Genomic DNA, 19,159 nt, shown 5'->3' with positions numbered 1-19,159 from the left:
TCTGCCTCCTGGACTAAGTGGGGCCCACCCTGAGGCAGACAGGGGCCCTGCTGCCTTGGGGAGGGAAGCAGGGAGGCCCTCACCACCAGGCCTGGGAAGGGCTTCCGTGTGGGGTCCAGTTGGGCACAGAGCGCTCCAGGGAGGGATGGTGCCCAGGCTCTGTGGGACTGACCACCCCTCCTCAGAGGGCGTGTCTGGAGGTGTGTGGCACCCAGCTCCTGCGCCCACAAAGCCCTGAGGGAGTAGGGAGCCATGGGTGGGGCAGACCCCTCCTCATTCCTGGTCCCTCCCACCCCTGAAAGCTGATAGCCGTGGGGCCCTGCCACCGCCCAGGGAGCGTGAAATGGGGTATGCTGCTGGGCGGCCACAGCGGCTCCTACTGCCGCCTGAGCTAGTCCCTCTCCTCTCTGGCACCCTGGCTTGCTCTCTGGGCACTGTCTGGGCCATCCCTGCCAGCTGCCCACAGCCCTGCCTGGCCCAGGCCCTGCTAGCCTCTCCCACCCAGCCTGGAAGATGTCTCCCTTGGCCTTCAGCTTGTCCCAGTCCAGGTCATCAGCTCAAGTGCAGGCACCCTAGGACTGGCTTTCTGGCCTGGAGTTGAGGGAACTCTCCACAAGCAGCGTTGCCCGCCTTGCCTAGTCATACAGCAGTGGAATCAAGCCCCAGGGCTCGAAGGAGTAGACACCCAGGGGTTTTGGAGCCATCTCTGTCCAGTTGGTATCCTTCCCTGACATGGCATCTGGAGTCCTAAGTTGTGCTGGCACAACTAGGCCAGACCTTGGCCTGCCCACCCTCAGGTCTTTTCCCTCTTTAGTCCCCCAACCCTGTCTGCCGCTTTTAACCTTCCTTCCTGGAACCCCTATCCCTATTCAGGCAATCTCCTGGCCTATCCCCAAAACTGCTGTCCTGGGTCCTGTCACAGTTCAGGCTTCAGGCTGGAAGCCCAGGCCAGAGGTCTGACCTGGGGGTTAAGTTCTCTCTCAGGAAATTTCCCAAGACCCAGGCATAGGTTCCTTGTCAGCCCCGATCCCCAGAGGCTGGTGATGAGACTGGCAGGAGTGACCTTTGCACCTTGGCCTGGGAACACTCAAGGCCCTTGCCTCACGGCCAAGGCCAGAGTCTTGGGGGAACGCAAGAGAAAAGGAGAGAAAAGAACTGGAACAGGATCCCAGCACCTTCTTAGGGCTGAGGCCCACCACTGACTGCTCCAAGGGGAAGGGGGATTAGACCTGGCTTAGCTCAGACAATGTGGCAGGATGGGGGGGCCTCAGCACTGCGCACGCGCCCTAGGAGTCCCTTCCCTTCCCCCAGTCACAATGGGGTCTGTGGGGAGAGCCAGTTAGAGCTAGGAAGGTGGGGGCAGGTGGAGGGAGGGAAGCAGCTGCCTGGGGCCCAGCGGGCTGCGGGGCGTAGCCCGCTCTCCTTCCCTCTCCCTGCATCCCCCTTCCTCAGGCCCTCAGGCCCTGCCACCCACCCTGAGCTGGAGATTCTGGGCACCAGACTCCCACCCTTGGCCCCCACATGCTCACACAGCCTGGGCCCCGTTCTCCACCCTGTGGGGCAAATTCTTTCAGGCAGCTCCTCCTGGTCCCTCCTGACCCTCCCAGACACCCTCCTTCCTCCTGCTCCAGGTTCTCTGGCCCCGTGAGCTTAAGGGGAGGAAGGCAAAAGTTCCCCTAGGTCTGGGTGGTTTGCCGCTGGACGTCTCTTCTGCTCTGTCCCAAACACCCCACCCAAACCTCCTCCCATCACCTCCCCTTTCACCTTGGCCTTCCTGGCTCTAGGGCAATCCTAGGGAGATTTGAAAAGGGGCCCTTCTGGCCATTCCTCACCTTGGCCACCAGGTGTCAGACTTTGTCCAGCTGGGAGGAAGGTTCTACTTAGTTTCCACCCCATCAGCCTAGCCTTGGCGACCAGGACGAACTGGAGAGGGGCCCAGAGGTGACCTCTGAACTAGGAAGGCTGAGGGATGCTGAAGGTTGGGGAAAGGGCCAGAGCTCTGGTTCTAAAGCTCACAGTTACTCCCTCAATGCTCCTACCCCCGGCCTACTGACAATGGCTTTGTCCACTGCTGGGAAATTGGGGAACCAGGCTGAGTCAGGGAGCTCAAGAATTGAAGGAACAAAGGCAGGGACAGTTGTGGCTCCAGAGAATAAGGGGGAGCTAAGGGGAAGCCACCCATCAGAGCGCTCAGCCAGGCCTGGATCACTAGCCCTTGCCCTGTAGGTTAAGGGGAACAAGGGCCTCCCTTGGCCCTTCCCCACTTGGGATGGCTACGGCAAGTGGGGAATGTGTGTGTGGGGGGGGGGTGGATGTGGGGGGGTGTGGTGCGTGCTTCAGTGAGTCTCCCCACATAGCAAGGGGGACCTAAGTCCTGGATATGGGTCAGCAGGAAGCTGGCAAGGCATGACTACCCTCTTGCCACCCCCCAGCAGAGCCTCTACTCTGTCCACTCCCCCACCCCAAAAGTTGCCTCGCCCAAGTGACAGTTCTCCATCTTGTACGCGTCCTCTCAAACACAGGTGTGTTTCCAGGCACCCAAGATGAGGATGAGATTTCTCCTCCACAGCATGCTATCTGGAGGTGACAGGGAGAGGGCCTCCTCTCCTTCCCTCCCACTCTCCCTAACCTTCCTGGGAGCAGAAGGCATTCTAGAGATAATGCCCTTCCCCCAGTGACTCTGCAGGGCCCTAGGTGTTCCAGGTTCTTAAATGGACCTCTGTGTACGTGGGCCCCTGACTATAAGACCGTACTTAAGAGGTGGAACCTAAGATAACCAATGAAAACTCATCACCTCTCCTGAAGCCGCTGTGGATGGAGAACAAATGACAAACCCGTTCACAGAAAAGCTGATGAGCTGTTATTCATCCGGAGCTACCCGCCTCGTGGTCCACGGCACCAAAACCCAAAGGAAGGACCCACACCCCTGACCTCATCAGTAGGGAACTGTTGGGGGAGAGTTCAAGAACTCAAACTCTGAAATGCCCTTTCTGGCCGGGCTCCCCTCTGCGTCCACCCCCTGCCCCCCACCCCTACCACCGGTTCCCTCTACTCCCCGCCCTGTACGCATATGCAGCGCTCGGGCTCAAAGCCGCTCAGCGTGCAATCTCTAGCCCTCCAGAGTCTCTCGCCCTTTGATTCACTGCCTTCCCTGCTTGCCTGTCCTCAGCCTTGGGCAATAGCCTCTCTTCACTCTGTCCCCACCTCTGGCTTGCTAGGAAATGTCAGGGAATGTCACAGTCATGCCGATGAGTCCATGACAGAGGTGTGTTTACTGATATCACTGGTGCCACATGGCTACCCAGCAACCCTTTTGATTCTCCTCTGTTTGTCCCTGATTCCATTCCCCAAACCTCTCAGTCCTTCTCCAGCCACCACCCCTCACACAGCAACACCATGTTCTGGTCTCTTCCATTTAAAAACAACAACAGGGGACTTCCCTGGTGTCGCAGTGGTTAAGAATCCGCCTGCCAATGCAGAGGACACGGGTTCGAGCCCTGGTCAGGGAAGACCCCACATGCCGCGGAGCAACTAAGCCCGTGCGCCACAACTACTGAGCCCGCAAGCCACAACTGCTGAAGCCCGCATGCCTAGAGCCCATACTCTGCAACAAGAGAAGCCACCACAATGAGAAGCCCGTGCACCGCAACGAAGAGTAGCCCCCGATCTCTGCAACTAGAGAAAGCCCGCGCACAGCAACGAAGACCCAATGCAGCCAACAATAAACAAACAAACAAACAAACAAACAAATATAAATTTATAAAAACAGCAACAGCAAAAACCAACCAAACAAAAAAACCTTCCGTGATCCTGCTGCTCCCTCTAGATGTTGACTTTGCCATGAAACTCCGGAGGGAATAGATTTACCCTTCCGACTTTCTTCTCACCATCTCCATCTTTAATCTCACAATTCGGTGTCTCTCAACTGCTCTCGCCAAGGTGGCCTGTGACTCCCTGATTACCAGAGAGGTGGTAATCAGGGAGGAGAGCCCCCCCGCCAGTCTCCTCTCTGCTCTCCTGGGACATCTGACACTGCAGATCAGCTGTCTCCTTGAGACTCTCTTCTCTTGGTTTTTCACGCACTATTGTCTTGACACTCTTTAAATCTGTTTAAACCAAATTATTGAGTACATTATCCTGTGCCTAGCATTGTGCTAAAATGCTGCAGGGATGCAAAGATGAATACATGGTGGAGGCTGCCCTCACGGTGCTACCTGCTTAAAAGGGAGGCAGACACAACAGCCCTTGTCCTGCCCATCCTCCAAGAATGGCGTCAGGTCCCACGCGAAAGCAGTTACTGTGTCCTAGGTGCTGGGAGTACAGCGTGGACTTCAGACGCCACTTCCTGCCCTGTGGGGCCCATGGCCCAGCAGACCAGCAGGGCCCTCGCCCAACTGGATGCGATCACTCCCTCCTTCTTGACTTAAATAGTATTTTGCCTGCGTCTTTCTGCACTTAATCAAATTCTGCTTTGGATTCTAGCATTTGGCAGGGGGTGAAGATGGGGGGATGGGGGGGCTGGTCCCTCTTCCCGGATTTTGTTCAACACACTAATTGAACACCTTCTTTGGACTTGAGCTTGAGCCTGAGCTGGGTGCTGGACAGAGAGATGGGGAAGACTCAGAATCTGCCCCCAGGAAGCTCACAGTACGTAGCGTGGGACGTACCTTCCTTCTCCCTGCATCCCGTTTAGCCCCTTGCTAGGTGCCTCACAGTACAGCCTCTGGATGGAGACAGCCCAGAGGCCCTCTCCTTTCTATCTAGTTAGGCTGGTGGTGGGGACTGCAGCTGCCCCCTGGGCAGCCGTCTCTGCCACAAGAGCCTGGACCCTTCTGGGTGGACGTGTTCCCGCCAACTTGGGTCAGGTGACTCAGGGACTTTCGGCAGAGCCTGGCTCGCCCCGCCCACAAGCAGGTCCTGTTGCTCCTGCACCTACACTCCCAGCTCCCCCTCTTCTGGTGGCTCTGCACTTGTCACTATCTCCCAGTGCACATGACGTGAGCGTGATTTTGTTTCTTATCAGCTCAGGTAAGCTCGCTCTCTTCCCAGAGAGATTGCAGGCTCTGTAAGGGCAGGAGCCACTTCAGGCCTTGGACTCCTTTAGGCTCTCCAACACCAGTTAGCACGGTGATGGGCAGGTAGTTAGGTCTTTAAAATATTTGTCAACTGATTGACATCACCATCATTTGTTACTTCCTTCGCTTAGGGCACTGTCTCCAGGAGGCCCTGGTAAAATATCCCCGTATTACCTGGGAGCAATTAGCCCATTGATCTACCCAGTGGTTCTTCACTAGAGCGTCCTGACACGCCAGACATCAGTCATCTGTGATTACTGATCGCCGCTGCCTCGGCCAAGCATCTTACCTTCACTGTTTCTCTTATCCTTTCCAACGTTCTTATAAAGGTATCGATTATTCCCATTTTACAGATGGGGAAACTGGAGAATAGAGAGCTTTAAATCATTTGTTCAAGGTTACTCAGCTGGTAGGTTATGGACCTGGCATTTGATCTTAGGTCATCCCTCAAACAGCATCTGTCCCGTTTGCTTGCAGGCCAGCATGAGTTTCTCTCTCTCCCCCTAATCGGCTGTTTTATGTTGGAGAGAAAAGTGTAGAGTCACAGCTGAGACTTGATACTTGGCCTCAGTCTGTCGCCCTCCCTGGGAGATGAAGGGTATTGAGAAGGTGAGGGTCACTGCTGAGGGACTCCGGCAGCTGGCCACAGGTGGGTGTCCTGGGGAAGCTGAGGGCTAAATGCGCGCGGGTCAGAGAGAGCACTGGAGGGCAGACAGCTGTGCAGGGGGACAGACCCATAAGACCACTGAAGTAAGCCGGAGGAGTGAGGTAGACGAGCAAAGGCTGGGAGGAGGAAGGTAGGCGACAGACATTTGGGAGGACGAGAAGAGGGGGTAGGTGGAGGGGCAGCAGCAGAGTCTGCTGTGTTCACGTCTTCCCGGTGGACACAGGGGAGAGCACCTCTTCCCCAGCTCTTGGCATCTCCTGAACTAACCCTTGGGCTTCCAGCCCTCCACCAGCAGGTGTGGGGGGGGAGGGGGGAGGAGGCAGAAAGGCCCGGAGAACAAGGAGGAGAGCCAGGGGGCGGGGCAAGGCCAAGCAAACAGATGAAGTTCTGGGGCAAGCATTTTATTTGTTAATACAAGAATAGAAATTCTGCAATAAATATCATCTAATAAATAACATCTCCAAATAAATAAATATTAATACAACAAACTTAGAGTCATGAGTGGGTGGGGCTGGGGGGCAGGGCCTGGGGGAGTTGCCCCCCCACACCCCGAAATGCTACTGCAATGTAAACTTTCAGGCAGTTCTGTGGCTGTGGCTATGGCTGCCCTCCCCAGCCTGGGCAACCCACAGATACCCTGGGAAAGGGGGCGGAGAGGAGGCACCCTGGGGCTGGCAAGAAAGTTCAAGGCAATGTCCTTTTGGTTGCCACCCTGTGCCACCGACTGCCTTGGGGACCCCTGGGTCCAGTCTGTCCCTGCCCCTCTGCTTTCAGTATTACCTCCAATGCAGATCCCACCTCTTCCATTTTTGATCCCATCTCTTCCTGTTTGGACTTGCCACTGTGTTTGTTTCCTGAATCGGATGTATTGAGTTATTTGGGGGTAGGGGAGCAACACCCATCTAAGGAGAGCAGGGCAGCCAAAGGGCTTCACCCCAGAAAGGCACATGCGATGGTGGCCCCCTCCCTGCCCTACAGGCACGCTTCCTGGCAGTGCCACTTGAGGTGCTGGGTGGGCACTGGCAAGTGGTGGGCAGGGAGCAGGAAGCTGTGAGAGCCTTGCACCAACTTGAACCATTGTGGGTTCCCTTGAGCATCACGTCCTGTGGAAATGGGATGGGGCCTATTGCACCTCTTCCCCAGACCCGTAGGACTTAGGGAAGCGGGGAGGGGATGGGCCTTATTGCATCACACCCTCCTCCCAGTCCAGGGAGGGCTAGAGGCTCATGGCTTCTGTCTCCTGGCTCAACAAGTGTTGGTGTACGCGTTTCTCACTCCCAGAGTGGGAGCAGGGCTTGAAGGGGGAGGGGAAAGAGACGGTGGTAAAGGTCAGGGATCAGAAGCCATGGGCCTCCAGGTGCAGGGTGACCGCGGCTGCCGGAGGCTGCATCTTCTTCTTGAGCCGGTTGAAGTCCTTGGCCGAGCGCCACAGCCAGGTCTGCAGCTCCTTCAGCAGCCAGAAGTCATCCATCTTCTGGAGGAAGTCACTGTGGGCAGGGTCAGGGGTCCAGGTGGGCTCAGTCCCGGGCAGAGGCTGGGGCAGCGGGTAGCCCAGAGCTGCCATGACGCCCGCGATGCTGCCCAGCAGGCCCTGGAGGCTGGTGCAGAAGTGGGCCAGGCTGCGGCGCAGCTCGGCCGTGGCGGCCTGGCGGTTGAGGCCACGCAAGTAGCACAGGAGGTGGCTGTAGGCCTCGTAGTTCTGGGTCAGCCGCAGTCTGTCGTTGAGGCTTCGCCACACCTCCAGGTTGACAGTGGCCCTGGGCAGAGTCTCCGCCCCGAGCCGAGGTGGGTTGAAATCAGGCTCGTTGAAAGGGGGGCCCAGGTAGTTCAGCTGTGAAAAGGAGAGGGCGATGGGGAGGGAGGGGGACGGAGAAGCCAGCTCGCCTGCCTGCCGGGATATACCTGCTCCCAAAGCTGCTATTTCCTGTGTCCACTGACACCCGGCCCCACCTCCGCGCTAGGCCTCTGTGTTGGTGGGCCTCCCCTAAGTTTCTCCAGGGATGTCATTTGCATGGAGGTGACAGTTGAAGCAATGGGGGTGATGGGCTCTCCTATGGAGAAGTGCAGAAAGAGAATAACACGCAGCAGAAACTCAGGAAGGACGTGCTGATTGGCTGAGAGTACCAGCCTTGGGAGAGCGCCCACCGTGGGGGCGGGACAGAGAGGAAGAGGAGCCACGAGGACCCAGGAGGCCAGGCTGCAGAGGTGAAGGTGGACCAGGAGAGTCAGAGCCAAGGAGAGGAGTTCAAGAAGGCAGCAACGCTCAGCAGTGGGGCTGCAAAACAGAGAGCGAGGAGAATGAACCTTAGAAATGCCATTGGGTTTGGCAAGAAGGAGGTGCCTGACGACCTTGGAGAGAACCATTCCCGTGGCCTGGAAGCCAGATTGCAGGGGGTTAAGGAGTGAGTGGGTGGAGAGGAAGTGGAGGCAGAGGCTGCAGACCACTCCTTCAAGAGATTTGGCAGCCCGGGGAGAAAAAGGGTCGGGAGCTAGGGGGGTAGCAGTCAAGCAAAGGTTTTCTGGACGGGAAACCAGAGAGGGAAGAGCGGGTGGAAAGGCAGAGGGGCCCGTGAGCATCCGAGCTGCCTTGGGTGGAAAGGCAGAGGGGCTCCTGACCATCTGAGCTGCCTTTGCCCCTTGGCACGCATGGTCCACCAGCTGAAGGGCAGGGGACAAGGTACTCACTAAGCCCCCAAAGAAGCACTCATAGGCGCGAGGCTGCAGAAGGAAGAAAGTGAGGCCATCTCAAGAGTTGGGCAGGAGGAAGGGTATCGAAGACAGTCTGGGGAAGAGGAGAGAGCCTTGCCAAGCCTCCGGGGAGAGGCCTGGGGCCCCGGGAAAGGGCGAGGGAGACGGTTCAGCTGGGAGAGAAAGGGAGAAGCGGGAGAAGCGAGGGGCGAGGCCTGGGATAGGCAAGGGCCCGGGGGAGGTTCCCACGCTGACAAGCACAGAGACAAACTCATTTCCTCGGTGTATCCTGGGGCCGGAGCCAGCTCCCCCCGCCACCCTCCTCCCCTTTCTTTCCCTGGCTCCAAAGTAGGGTCTGGGATGTGGAAGAGGAACACGGGAAGAGGGGCCAGTTCCCCACGGTCCTCGGAACCCTGACCCTCCTGCCTTCCCTCCTGGGCTCTCTGAGCATCTCTGGACCGCCCCCAGATCCTTATGGCACAGCTTCCAACCGCACCCTGAAGCCCCTGCCACTCCTGGCCTGGGTTCCCTGCAGCCCCCTTCCCCCAAGTCCCCCCTAGGAGGCCCAGCTAGGATGGGAGAGGCAGACAGAAGGGAGGCCCATGGGTCCAGAGCAGCAGGGCCCCAGGTCTGGGGCAGAGACGAGCTGGAACACAGGCACGGGAGGTGGGGCCCCTCCATCCCCACCCAGCCCCACCCGTGCGCGAGAGACACCACAACACGGTGTAAACAGAGGAGACTTCCCCGGCCCCCAGGGGGAGGCGGGCGGCTGGGCCCGCAGCCAGCGGGGCGATGGGCCAAGGCGGGTGCGAGGCCTGCCCACATGCCTAGTCCTGGGGCCAGGGATGGGGAGGAGGGGCACCCTCCCTAAGAGGGAAGGGCGGGAGACAGGCCCTCCCCATCACCCCATCATTCACCAGGACCCCCACCGGTTGGCCTCTCTTCCCCCACTCCCATTCTTCACCCAACTCCCAGCCCCTGAGCTGCCCTGGATACTCACATAGGTCCCAGCCAAGCTGCGGAGCTGGTGCTCCAGGTAGCGGGTGAGGTCATAGGTTTTCTGGATGGAGGGGCCAGGCCCCGGGTCCCCTGTGCGGTTGAGGGCTGGCACCGCAGGGAGGTGCCAGAGCACGGTGCACAGGCACGCGAGCATCCCCCACGAGTCCCCTGTGGACAAGACGGCGAGAAGCGTGGGTGGCCCGGCCCGGTCAAGGAAGCTAGCTAGCAGCCCCTCAGGTGTCTGTCCCCACCATAGGCTGGGAGGGGGTGAGGGTGGACCACCAGATGGGAGGTGCGGGGAGTGGAGGAGGGGAGTGTTCCTGGCCTGAGAAAGTGTGTGCATGGAGGCATGTTTGTGTCTGAGGAAGAGGACTTGGCCTGTTTGTCTACCAGGAGGTACTGGAGAGTATTTGTGTTTCAGCTAAGTCGCTATGTGTGCCGACATGCGTATGTGTGTGTGTGCACGTGCGTGCGTGCGTGTGTGTGTGTGTGTACATGGGGGACCAGGCCAAGGGACTGCGGATCAGAATCAGTATTCCCAGGTTCCAGGTGTACCTCGGCCTCCTCTCCCACCCTCCGGGTCCCACTGCAGCTTAGGGGGAGCCAAGGGGTTGGGAAACAGCACGTGTCAGAGCTTCAAACTGAGAGAAGTCAGCCCTGAGAGGGGCGCCCCAGAGGCGGCCACGAGTGGGAGTTGAGCCAGAGGCAGGACGTAGGGTCAAACCACCGGGGTCAGAGGCAAGGTGGAGCTGTGGACCACCAGGGGCGGGCTGAAGGACACGGGGCTGGCTCTGGCAGGCGGTGGTGGGTACATTCTGGGATTTGATTCCCGGGTGTGGGAAGTGTAGGATCGACTTAGATTGAAGATTTAGTGTCACCCTGAGAGGCTGGCTGCAGCGTGGAGATCTGCCCCATTCTCCTCTAGGGTATTGGATGGGGAAAATTGGGACCTGAATGAGACCTGGTGATCAGCCTGCAGCGAAGAGAGGGGGCAGGGGGAGGGAGAGGGGGAGGGGGGGAGAGAGAGAGAGAGAGAGAGAGAGAGAGAGAGAGAGAGAGAGAGAGAGAATATGATGTATCTGCCAAGAAGGACTTGTCAGCTGATGGTGCTGGAGGGTTTGGGCCCCACAGGATACCAGAGGCCAGGGGGTCATTGCTGTGAGGACAAACTAGGCAGTTGGGAAACATGATTTTCCCAGCTTTTAGGTGAGGTCCAAGGTCAAGAGCACTAGGCCAGGATTCAGTGGGCATTGGGACTGGCAGTGGCCATGAGGGTTAGCGTAGAGTAAGGCCATAATTGGCATTGAGCTAGGTTAGGTTTAAGGACTGGGTTCCTTTCAAAGCTTCAGGTTAGTTTATTGGGATTTGGTTGACTGAGTGTGGTTGAGGTTTGTGTCCAGCTGGGGGATGTGGTTAGGTCTGGGCAGGCAGAGGGTTGGCTGGGGCTAAGGTTTGTGAATCTGTTGATTTAGCTGTCAGATGGGGTGATGCATGGCCTGTCAGCAAGAGTAGGGCTAGTTTGGGCTTTGAGCTTGGGTAGGTGTGAGATCACGAGTGATTTCTTTCTTCTAGTTTATATTATATACTGTCAAATTTTCTACAATGACATACGTTGCTTTGATAGAAATTAAGTTGGATGGGGGGTTAACAATTTGATTGTACTTAAGATAAGTGTGGATTTAAGAAAGGATTAAGACTAGGTAGGTTTAGACTTAGTCATAACACGGGGTCAGGGCTTCAGCGAGGGTTACAAACGCGGAGGGGTTTAGGATTCACACTCTATGGAATGTCTCTTACAGAGTGCAGGGCTCAGGTGGGAACTTTTGCGATGGCGCAGCTGGTCAGTCCTGACTCTTTCATATGCTTCACTGGCTGGCTTCACTGACAGAATGCAGTAGCAGGGTTGCCACTAGGCCCAGGAACCCTGCCCTCTCGGGGGTGTGTGTGTGTGTGTGTGTGTGTGTGTGTGCGCGCGCGCGCGCGCGTGTGTGTGTGCGCGTGTGTGTGCGTGCGTGTGTGCGTGTGCGTGCGCGTGCGCGTGCGTGTGTGCGTGTGTGTGTGTGTGCGAGCGTGCGTGTGTGTGTGTGTGTGTGTGTGCGCGTGCGCGCGCCCCACCCATGTGTGTTTTAGGACAGAAAGCAGGATCAGGCTCATAACTGCTCCCTGGGGAGACAGGCTCCCCGTTTCCTCTTCCCCATCTGCAGCCTGTGGCTTCCCTCCCAAGCGGTCCTTTCCTCATTCTTCCTTTCCACCCCTAGCTCTTGCTGACCCTCTGAGTTCCTTCCTATTCTCCGTTCTTCACATCCCAACACAATTCCAGGCCCTTCTCCTCTGCTGCCTTCAGCCTGGCTATCTGGTTGAGTCACCTCCAGGATCCTTTGGGTACAATGTGGGGTTAGTTTCAGAGGCTGGAGACCTGCTGAGGTGGGCAGCGGTCCTTGCAGCCTTGAGGTAGCTTTCAGGATTGAGTCTGGTGTCTTCTCGCAGTTAGTGGCAAGGCCAAGGGTCCCAGGTGAAGCAGCAGTTGAGCACTAGGCTCGCCTCTTTTCCCCACCCTGCTCCGGGCAGCCCTGCTAGCCAGAGTTCTGGGACTGGGCTCTGCCTGGCCCACGGTGGGAGAGGGTGGGGGTCAGGAACCCAGCTCTGGGCCTTGTTTGCCCCCTCCCCTTCTGGGCCCTGCGGGACATCCCTGGGGAGGATTGGCTCCCTATACAGGGACAGCAGGGGGAGAAGCCTTTGGAAACACAAGAGAGAAGTCATCTGGGCAGAAAAACGGCTCGTGAAATTAACCAGACGAGGCCGGTGTTTCCAGGAATATTTCAGTTCTGAGGTAACTGTGTCACTGAAGGCTGGGGGGGTGGCAGGGGGGGGGAAGCTGAAGGAGCTGCGGGATTGACCCATGGAGAGAATCAGAAAGAGGGAAGGAGCCTCAGAAATCCAGAGGGAGAAGAGGCCAGGAGAGGAGTAAGGTGACAGGGCTCTACCCTCTATTAGGACAGCCTCCACTCTGGGCAAGATGTCCCGTGTCTTAGGCAGCAAAACTGAAAGCCGTGTGGGGCAGGGAACACCTGTGGTTTAGTCGAGAGCACTGGAACTCAGCACAGCCCGCCGCTTGCCTATGTTCCTAGGAGGGCAAGCCCAGTGGGCATCCTGGAGCCCTCACATCCATCCTCCTCTCCAGGCTCATGGTGTGCAGGTGGACCGGCCACCAGGGGCTGTGTCCTGGGCCCCCTCCCCGAGTCCTGGCCCCCCGCCCAGCCCCCGCCCCAGCTCTGCCTCTGGCTGCTGCCCACTGATTGTTTACATCCCGTCTTCCCCTGTGTTTATAAATCCAGCTGAGCACGTGAGGAGCTAATGAGAGCAGCTCACGTTTCCTGCTGCGGCCCCCCCACCCCCCATCCTGGCCCCCACCCGGGCCAGCCCCTAATTCCATCCAGATCCCTGGGCCCTGGGAACCAAGGCCCCCCCTCATGAACACACACACACACACACAGACACACACACACACACACACACTTAGCCCACGCAAGAGCATGGCCACCCTGACACAGCTACACAGGCAGGCATACCCGTGTACACGTGTTTAGGCAGTTGCCCCCTCAGCCTGTCTCCCCCAGTCTGACCTCACGCAGTGAAGGTAGGGTGCTCAGCGGTGCAAATACGCCAGGGTAGTCAGGGTGGGTAGGACAGGTCAGCCAGGAGACCGTGCACCTGGGATTGGTGGCTAAGAGCCATCAGCCTAACAGGTAGGAGCGGGGGAGGCATCGCAGAGCTCCAGAGGTGTTGGGCTGAATGTGGGAGCCAGAGGAAAGGCCCCACCCTCAGGCCAGACCAGGACCAGCATCCTGGTGACCTTGGAGGGGTCTGTTGAGGTGCACTGAGGGGACGAGCGGTTTAGGGGGTGGTGGGTCCACTGTGGTGTGAGATCCAGGAAACGGCCCTGGGGGTCACCTCCCAGCCCCCCTTCTCAGGGAAGGGCCCAAAGAAACAGCCCATCTTTCCTTGTCCTCTAGGCTGGCTGCCCTCCCCTCTGTTCCTTCTCTCCCTTCCATCCTCTCCTTGGTTCCCTATCCCCCAGGCAACTGAGAATTGGCTTAGTGAGTGGGTACACATGGGCCCAGAAGTCAGGAGACCTCACTTTGTCACCAGCCCATCTGGTGACTGGGCTTGTGTGAAGGGGTTGCACTGTGCATGTGAAATTCCAAACCATGTGATGCTCCATCTCTGCTGTGCTCTTCAGCAACCCCCTCCCTGCCCTTCTCGTCCAGCCTAAATGACAGAAGAAACTGAGGCCCAGGGTAAAAAAACAGATGGGCAGGCAGCCTTCCAGCCTTGTGGAGTCCATTCCCACCCAGGAGTTGGGCTTTTGTTGGAGCAAGAGGGTCCGGATCGTGCTGCAAGAGGACCCTGGGTGGAGCGGGGGAGCTGGGCAGCCAGCAGAAGGCAGGCACGGGGGGCAAAATGAAGGAGATAGTCCGGCAATTGTGTGGGTGTGCTTGAAAGGGTGTTGTTATCCAGCGGGTATGGGAGGGGCTCAGAGGGAATGAGCAGGAGCCAGGGTGTGAATAGGGCAGGTGGGATTGTGGGGAGGAATGTGAAGTGTCACTAATGGAGTAGCTGGTGCAGAGGGGTGGTGTGCAGAAGTGTGAACGGGCCCAGCGCAGGGCTCTGCCAGGGGAGAGGGAGCCATTACATCAGTTGGGAGGAGAGACTTCTGGGGCTGCTGGGTGACAGTTGCTGCCACCTCTGCCTGATGCCCGTTTCCTCCCCTGGTTGAGTGCCTGGCTCCAGGGCAGCGAGGGTGTCTGAGCCAGTGGGGGGAATGGGTCTGATCTGTCAGGGGGATGTATCCCTGTGTCCTACGGTGGGGGGGGGGACAGTTGTGTGCTCCTGGAGCCGGGAAGGGGTCCGTGGGGACAGTGAAAGCTCAGAGGTCTCAGCCTGTATGGGTCAGGGTCAGAGAGCGCCTGCAGAGGAGTGGGTCCAGTGCCTCCAACCACAGCCTCTCTCTGAGGCTCGGACCACTCCTGCCGAGCCGAGCCTCCAGCCCCCTCCCCTCCTGGCAGCCCCCTCCTACCCCAGGGGGGAGGGCCAGGCCGGGCGCAGGAGGAAACAGGGACGCGTCCTCTGGGATTGGGAGTCTGGGGAGGGCTTCTGGAGCGCAGTGTGAAGTTGCTGGGAAGGAAGGTAGGGAGAGCAGGGGTGAGGGGACTCTGGCGAGGCCCGGGGACTTGGGGTTTCCCTCGAGGGGCTCGGCCCGAGAACCCCGCCGGCCCCCCCCCACCGGCGGTGACCTCTCGGCCCCCTCCCCGAAGCGGCGGCGCCTTCCCCCTGTGTGGCCCCCGCGCCCCCGGCCCCGCCCCCGGCCCGCTCCCGCCCGGTCTCTCCCTTCCCGGCGGCGGGGGCGGGGGCGGGGTCCGGGGCGCCGGGCTCCGGGCTCGGCCGGGCCGCTGCCCTTTCCCGCGCGTCAAGTCCCTGCCCTGCCCGCCCGCCCTCCCGCGGGCCGCCGGGGCCGAGCGGCCGCTGCCTCCGCTCCCCGGCCGGTGACAGACTTTCCTGCCCGGTCCGGCCGGGCTGCGCCCGCCCCCCGCACTAATCACTCCCAGGCCACGGCGGGCCGGCCCGGGGGGCTCGCTGCCGCCTCCCGCCCCGCCGCCCGGCCCCTACCTGCCGCCGGCTCCCCCGCTGCGGGCAGCATGGTGGGCTCCGGCCGCGCAGCGCGCAGCGAGGAAGCCGCGACTCCCGCGGCCCGGCCCGGACCAGCCAGGCTCCGCTCTGCCCTCCGCCCTCCTCTCTACTCTCGCCCGCCCTCCTTCCCGCCCTCCCCTCCCGGCGGGCCGGGGAGGGAGAGCGGCGCGGCCCGAGGTGTCGGCCTCTCCTCGCCTCCCGCCGGCCCGGCCTCGGGCTCCCCGTGCCTCCCTCCCTCCCTTCCTCTTCCTCTCCCGGCCCCCTTCTCCCCGCGCGCCGCGTCTCCCTCCCGCAGCCCCGCTCCCGCCTCGGACGCGCTCTCCCCGACTCTTGCGCGGGGCTCTCTCCTCCGGGATCCCGCGACCCCGCCTCGCCGGGCTCCAGGTGGCCGCCTCCCAGGTCTGCGGGTCGCCGGGGCTCCCCGCCGAACGGACTCAAGGAATGCCGCGTCCCCGCCCGGCCCCTCTCGAAGGCGCCCGGCCGTGCCTCCCCTGGCCCGAGCCCCGCTGGCGGGGGCAGCGCCCGGCTCCCAGGCCGGGCCCCGGCTCGGGACTCCCGGGGGGAAGGACTGGAACCGGATCTCGCGGCTCCCGGGCGGGGGCGGGGGCCAGGGCCTCGGACGCCTGGCTCCTACCTGCTCGGAGGTCCATGGGGCTGGGGGCCGGGCGGGCCGGGCGCGGCTCCTCTCCCGGAGGCTGGCGGAGTGGGAGGGCGAGCCGCGGCCCCGGCGAAGCTTTAATAATCCCATCCGCCAGGCCCACTCGCAGGTTTTTTTCGCTCGGTTTCGGATTTTTTTTTTTTTTTCGGTGTGGGACATTCTGCAAACTTTTTTTTTTCTGACGTGTAAAGCTGTAACCACAAATTGTAGCGGCCCTCCCCGGGGTGGGGGGAGGAGGGGGGAGGAGGGAAGGGAGGGCTTCTGGGGCTCCTCTCCCTCCCACAACACCGAGGGGGGGTGAGGTGAGGCGAGGCTGCGGCGGTACCACCCTGGGCCTCCTGGGGGAGGGGGCGGGAGGGCATCAGTGCTTCTGCAAACTCCCAAGAGCCAGGGAAGTGAGCCGGCCGCTCCTTTTCTTCTCCCTCGGTGTCGGCCCGGCGCGCCTGCCCCCTGCCCGGCGGGGTCCCAGCTCTCACCCTACCTCTGCCTCCACGTCTCTAACCTTCCCTCCCCCCTCCCCCCCCCCGAGTAAATGCAATGACACATCCTCCCAAATGCCAGCGAGCTGGCTTCGAAGCAAGTGATGGTGTTTTTCCTGCTGCCCTTTGTCTGGGCTGACCGCCCCCCTTGCCTATTGTCCCGCCGCCTGTCCCATTTCCAAAAGCTGAGGCTAAGCGAGGCTCCGGGGCTGGGGCAGGTGACTAACCGGCTCACAATGCCCCGTGGGGGGCAGGAAGAGCGCAACACAGGCCCACTGCCCAGCGTGGAGGAGAGAAGAGGGCACTTGGCTGAGGGTTTTTCCCTCAAGTTCACAGGGTTCTTCATTCTTCTTCCCAGCCGCCAGGAGAGTGCTCATGGGTGGGGGATTTGTAATTCATTAATCAGCACGAGGCACCGGACCAGTTTCAACACCAGAGGCTTCAGGGGTGACTCAGCGGGACCGCTCGAATTCAAGGCGATGGACAGACCAAGAGTCCCCACTTGTGAAATGCTTCCCCAAGAAGCCATTTGGCTATCTCCTGCCTTTGGGGTTTGGGTTATAGGTTGTTTTCCGGTGCTGGGGTAGCGGTGGTTTGAGTGTGGAGTGCTCTCCCTCCGTCCTTCCCTCAGGCCTGGGTTGGGACTTGCCCGGCAGGATCCCTAGGGGACCCATAGCCTAGACCCTCCCTGGAGGGTCTCCCTTCCTCCCTGTACAGAGGGCTGCCAAGGAGCGTGCAAAGGAAACAGCTCTCCTCTGGGGGCCTGCAGACATCCCCACTCTGTGACTTTTCTTGGGGGACGGTCATTTGGTCTCCAAGGCTTGAGTGCCCTAGAACCGGATGGCCAATTAAATCACTTGGTAATAAGTTGCTTTTGTTGTTGTTTATTTCTGTTTCAAGGAGGGAGAGGTGGTGGGCCAGACCTGAGAGGTGATTCCTCTCTGGAATAGCATCAGAGCCTGCGCTCACCACTCCTGCCCTGGGCCCCCTCTCCCCCCCTCCCCGAGAAGGAAGGGCACCCTGCCCGCCCTGCCATAGCCCCTCCAGCCTGTGGGTCAGAGCAGGCAGCGTGGGCATGACCAGCGCTGGGTTCCCAGGGCAGCTCTTCCCTTTTCTGCACTTCCAGAACTGGGATGGGGGGGTGGGGGGGTGGGGAAGAAGTTTGTTTTCAATTACCTCACTGGAGTGGGACAGACTTTGTTGTTGGGTTTGTTTGGGGTTTTTTTTCCCCCCCGCTTTCTTTCATTTCCTAAACGAGGAGAAAATGAGCTGAGAAAGGGGAGCTGGCGGAGGGTTGGGGGCAGGGGATTTTCTGGGGCGTCAGGAGCAGCTCTGATGAAACCTGCCTTGGAGGGGCCCTTTGCAAAAGTGCTGGGGGGGGCCTCCCTCCCGCCCCTCCCCCAGCCAGAATGCCGTGGAGTTTCAATGACATTCTTGGTCAGTGAGCCCGAAGATCTTCTGATGCCCAGGCCAAGGTCAAGGAGGCAGATGCCCAGTGGGTGACTGGCCCTGAGGCTGGCCAGGAGGTCCCCTAGCAGCCACCCTTTGAGAGGGAGGGAGCCACAGAAGGAAGGGGAGCGGGAGGGGGAGAAGGGAGCCTCTCAAGTCCTTCTCCCCTGGTGTGCAGCCTGCTGCTTGTGGAGAGTGTCTGCACAGACAATGTGGTTTGGATTTGGCTGAGCCCCTCAGCACCTTATAAAGCACCTTGCTGAGTCAGGGAGAAAGCAGCCCCAACACGGGAGAGGAGGAGGGGCCAGGGGAGAAAGGGGAAAGAGGGAGAGGGGAGCCGAAGGAAGGGGGGGTGCTGAGGGAAGAGGAGGGAGAAAAGAAGGGACGGGGCAGGAGACACAGAGAGGAGCGGACTGCAGTGGAATGGGAGGAAAGCTTCCCATGCCCTCACCCCCGCCAGCAAATGTTCACCTCGGGAGTCGAGAGAGAAAGCTTCAGTCTGCAGGAACCGAAGGCTGCAGCTCTGAAGTGGGGACCCAGGCCAGCTGGGTGCAGGGACAACTGGCTTTCCACACAGCCCCGGGCTTGATGCCGTGACCCTACAAGCTGGGGAAGTCGTGTTCTCCCTCTGCCTCTTGTCTGGACTTGCATCCCTGCCCTCTCCCCTCACCTGGCGGGGACGGGGTGGGGGGTGGGGGGCAAGCCTCTCCCCTCCCCCATCTTCCCCACTGCCAAAGGGAAAATCAACTCCGTCTCCAAGCTGCCAGTGCCCCTCTGCCATGTCTGGGCAAAGGCAGCAGGCTAGGAGCTGCCAGTTGGTTTGGGGTAGGGGCTAGAATAAAGACTGTGCCTTTATTCTGCCAAATCCCAGAGGGGGCTGGGCTGAGGGAGTTTCAGGGAGAAGGGAGCAGCAGAGCAGCGAGAGCCCCTCCAGCCTTTCTGTGGGGTGGTGGGCGCAGGTGGCTGCCCTCTGATTCCCAGCTGGGGACCTTGGGGAAGTTCCTGCACCCCTGTGGCTCTCAGAAAGGGATGTTTGTTCGGGGCCCTGCCAGCTCTCACGATCTGGGATTGCTGCTGGGGGCAGGGCAGAGGTTAGAGGAGACACTGGCCCCCTGAGCTCCGGCCCCCTGAGCTCCAGATCCAGGTATTTCCTGAGCCCCTGCTGGGTGCCAGGTCCTGTAAAGGACAGAGAGACAAGGAAAACCCACCCCTGCCTGCAAGAATTTCACAGTCTTGTGACAAGGGACACTCACTAAACTGAGATCAGAGGATGATGAGGGAAGGCGAGCTCTGGGAGGAGGTGGAGCTTCTGGGTGGAAATGTGGCTGGATGGCAGGAGGGGCAGCGGCAGCCAGCCACAGGCCGAAGCCCCACGGTCGGTTGCACTGGGTGTAGCTCACGGGGCTGCCTGCAGTGGGCAGAGGGCAGAGGGCAGGACTGGGAGTCAGGATGCCAG

At 60.1% G+C, this 19,159-nt stretch overlaps 1 protein-coding gene across 2 annotated transcripts; it reads right to left on the bottom strand.

Annotated features, from left to right (window-relative positions):
- Positions 1-6,135: 6,135 nt before the first annotated feature.
- On the bottom strand, positions 6,136-16,255 carry CLCF1 (cardiotrophin like cytokine factor 1). Of its 2 annotated transcripts, none has more exons than XM_082626904.1 (3): positions 15,752-16,255; positions 9,431-9,597; positions 6,136-7,573 (listed from the first exon to the last, which is right to left on the bottom strand). In XM_082626904.1, the coding sequence occupies exons 1-3, from the start codon at positions 15,765-15,767 to the stop codon at positions 7,079-7,081; spliced, it is 678 nt and encodes a 225-aa protein (XP_082483030.1). In that variant the 5' UTR covers positions 15,768-16,255; the 3' UTR covers positions 6,136-7,078. The 2 variants fall into 2 exon arrangements, with proteins under 2 accessions (XP_082483030.1, XP_082483031.1); XM_082626905.1 differs by lacking the exon at positions 15,752-16,255 and adding an exon at positions 14,507-14,631.
- Positions 16,256-19,159: the final 2,904 nt, after the last annotated feature.

The sequence above is a fragment of the Mesoplodon mirus genome (genome assembly GCF_964341445.2).
Source record: "Mesoplodon mirus genome assembly, chromosome: 7".
Classification (NCBI taxonomy): domain Eukaryota; kingdom Metazoa; phylum Chordata; class Mammalia; order Artiodactyla; family Ziphiidae; genus Mesoplodon; species Mesoplodon mirus.
The sequence above is the reverse complement of the archived record's forward strand: the minus strand, read 5'-3'. Positions and strand labels throughout refer to the sequence as shown.

What these genes read in the sequence shown, in the direction of transcription:
- CLCF1 (XM_082626904.1), bottom strand. An exon ending in GCAGCTTGGCTGGGACCTAT is followed by an intron (nt 7,574 to 9,430) that starts GTGAGTATCCAG and finishes TCCTTTTCACAG; the next exon opens with CTGAACTACCTGGGCCCCCC.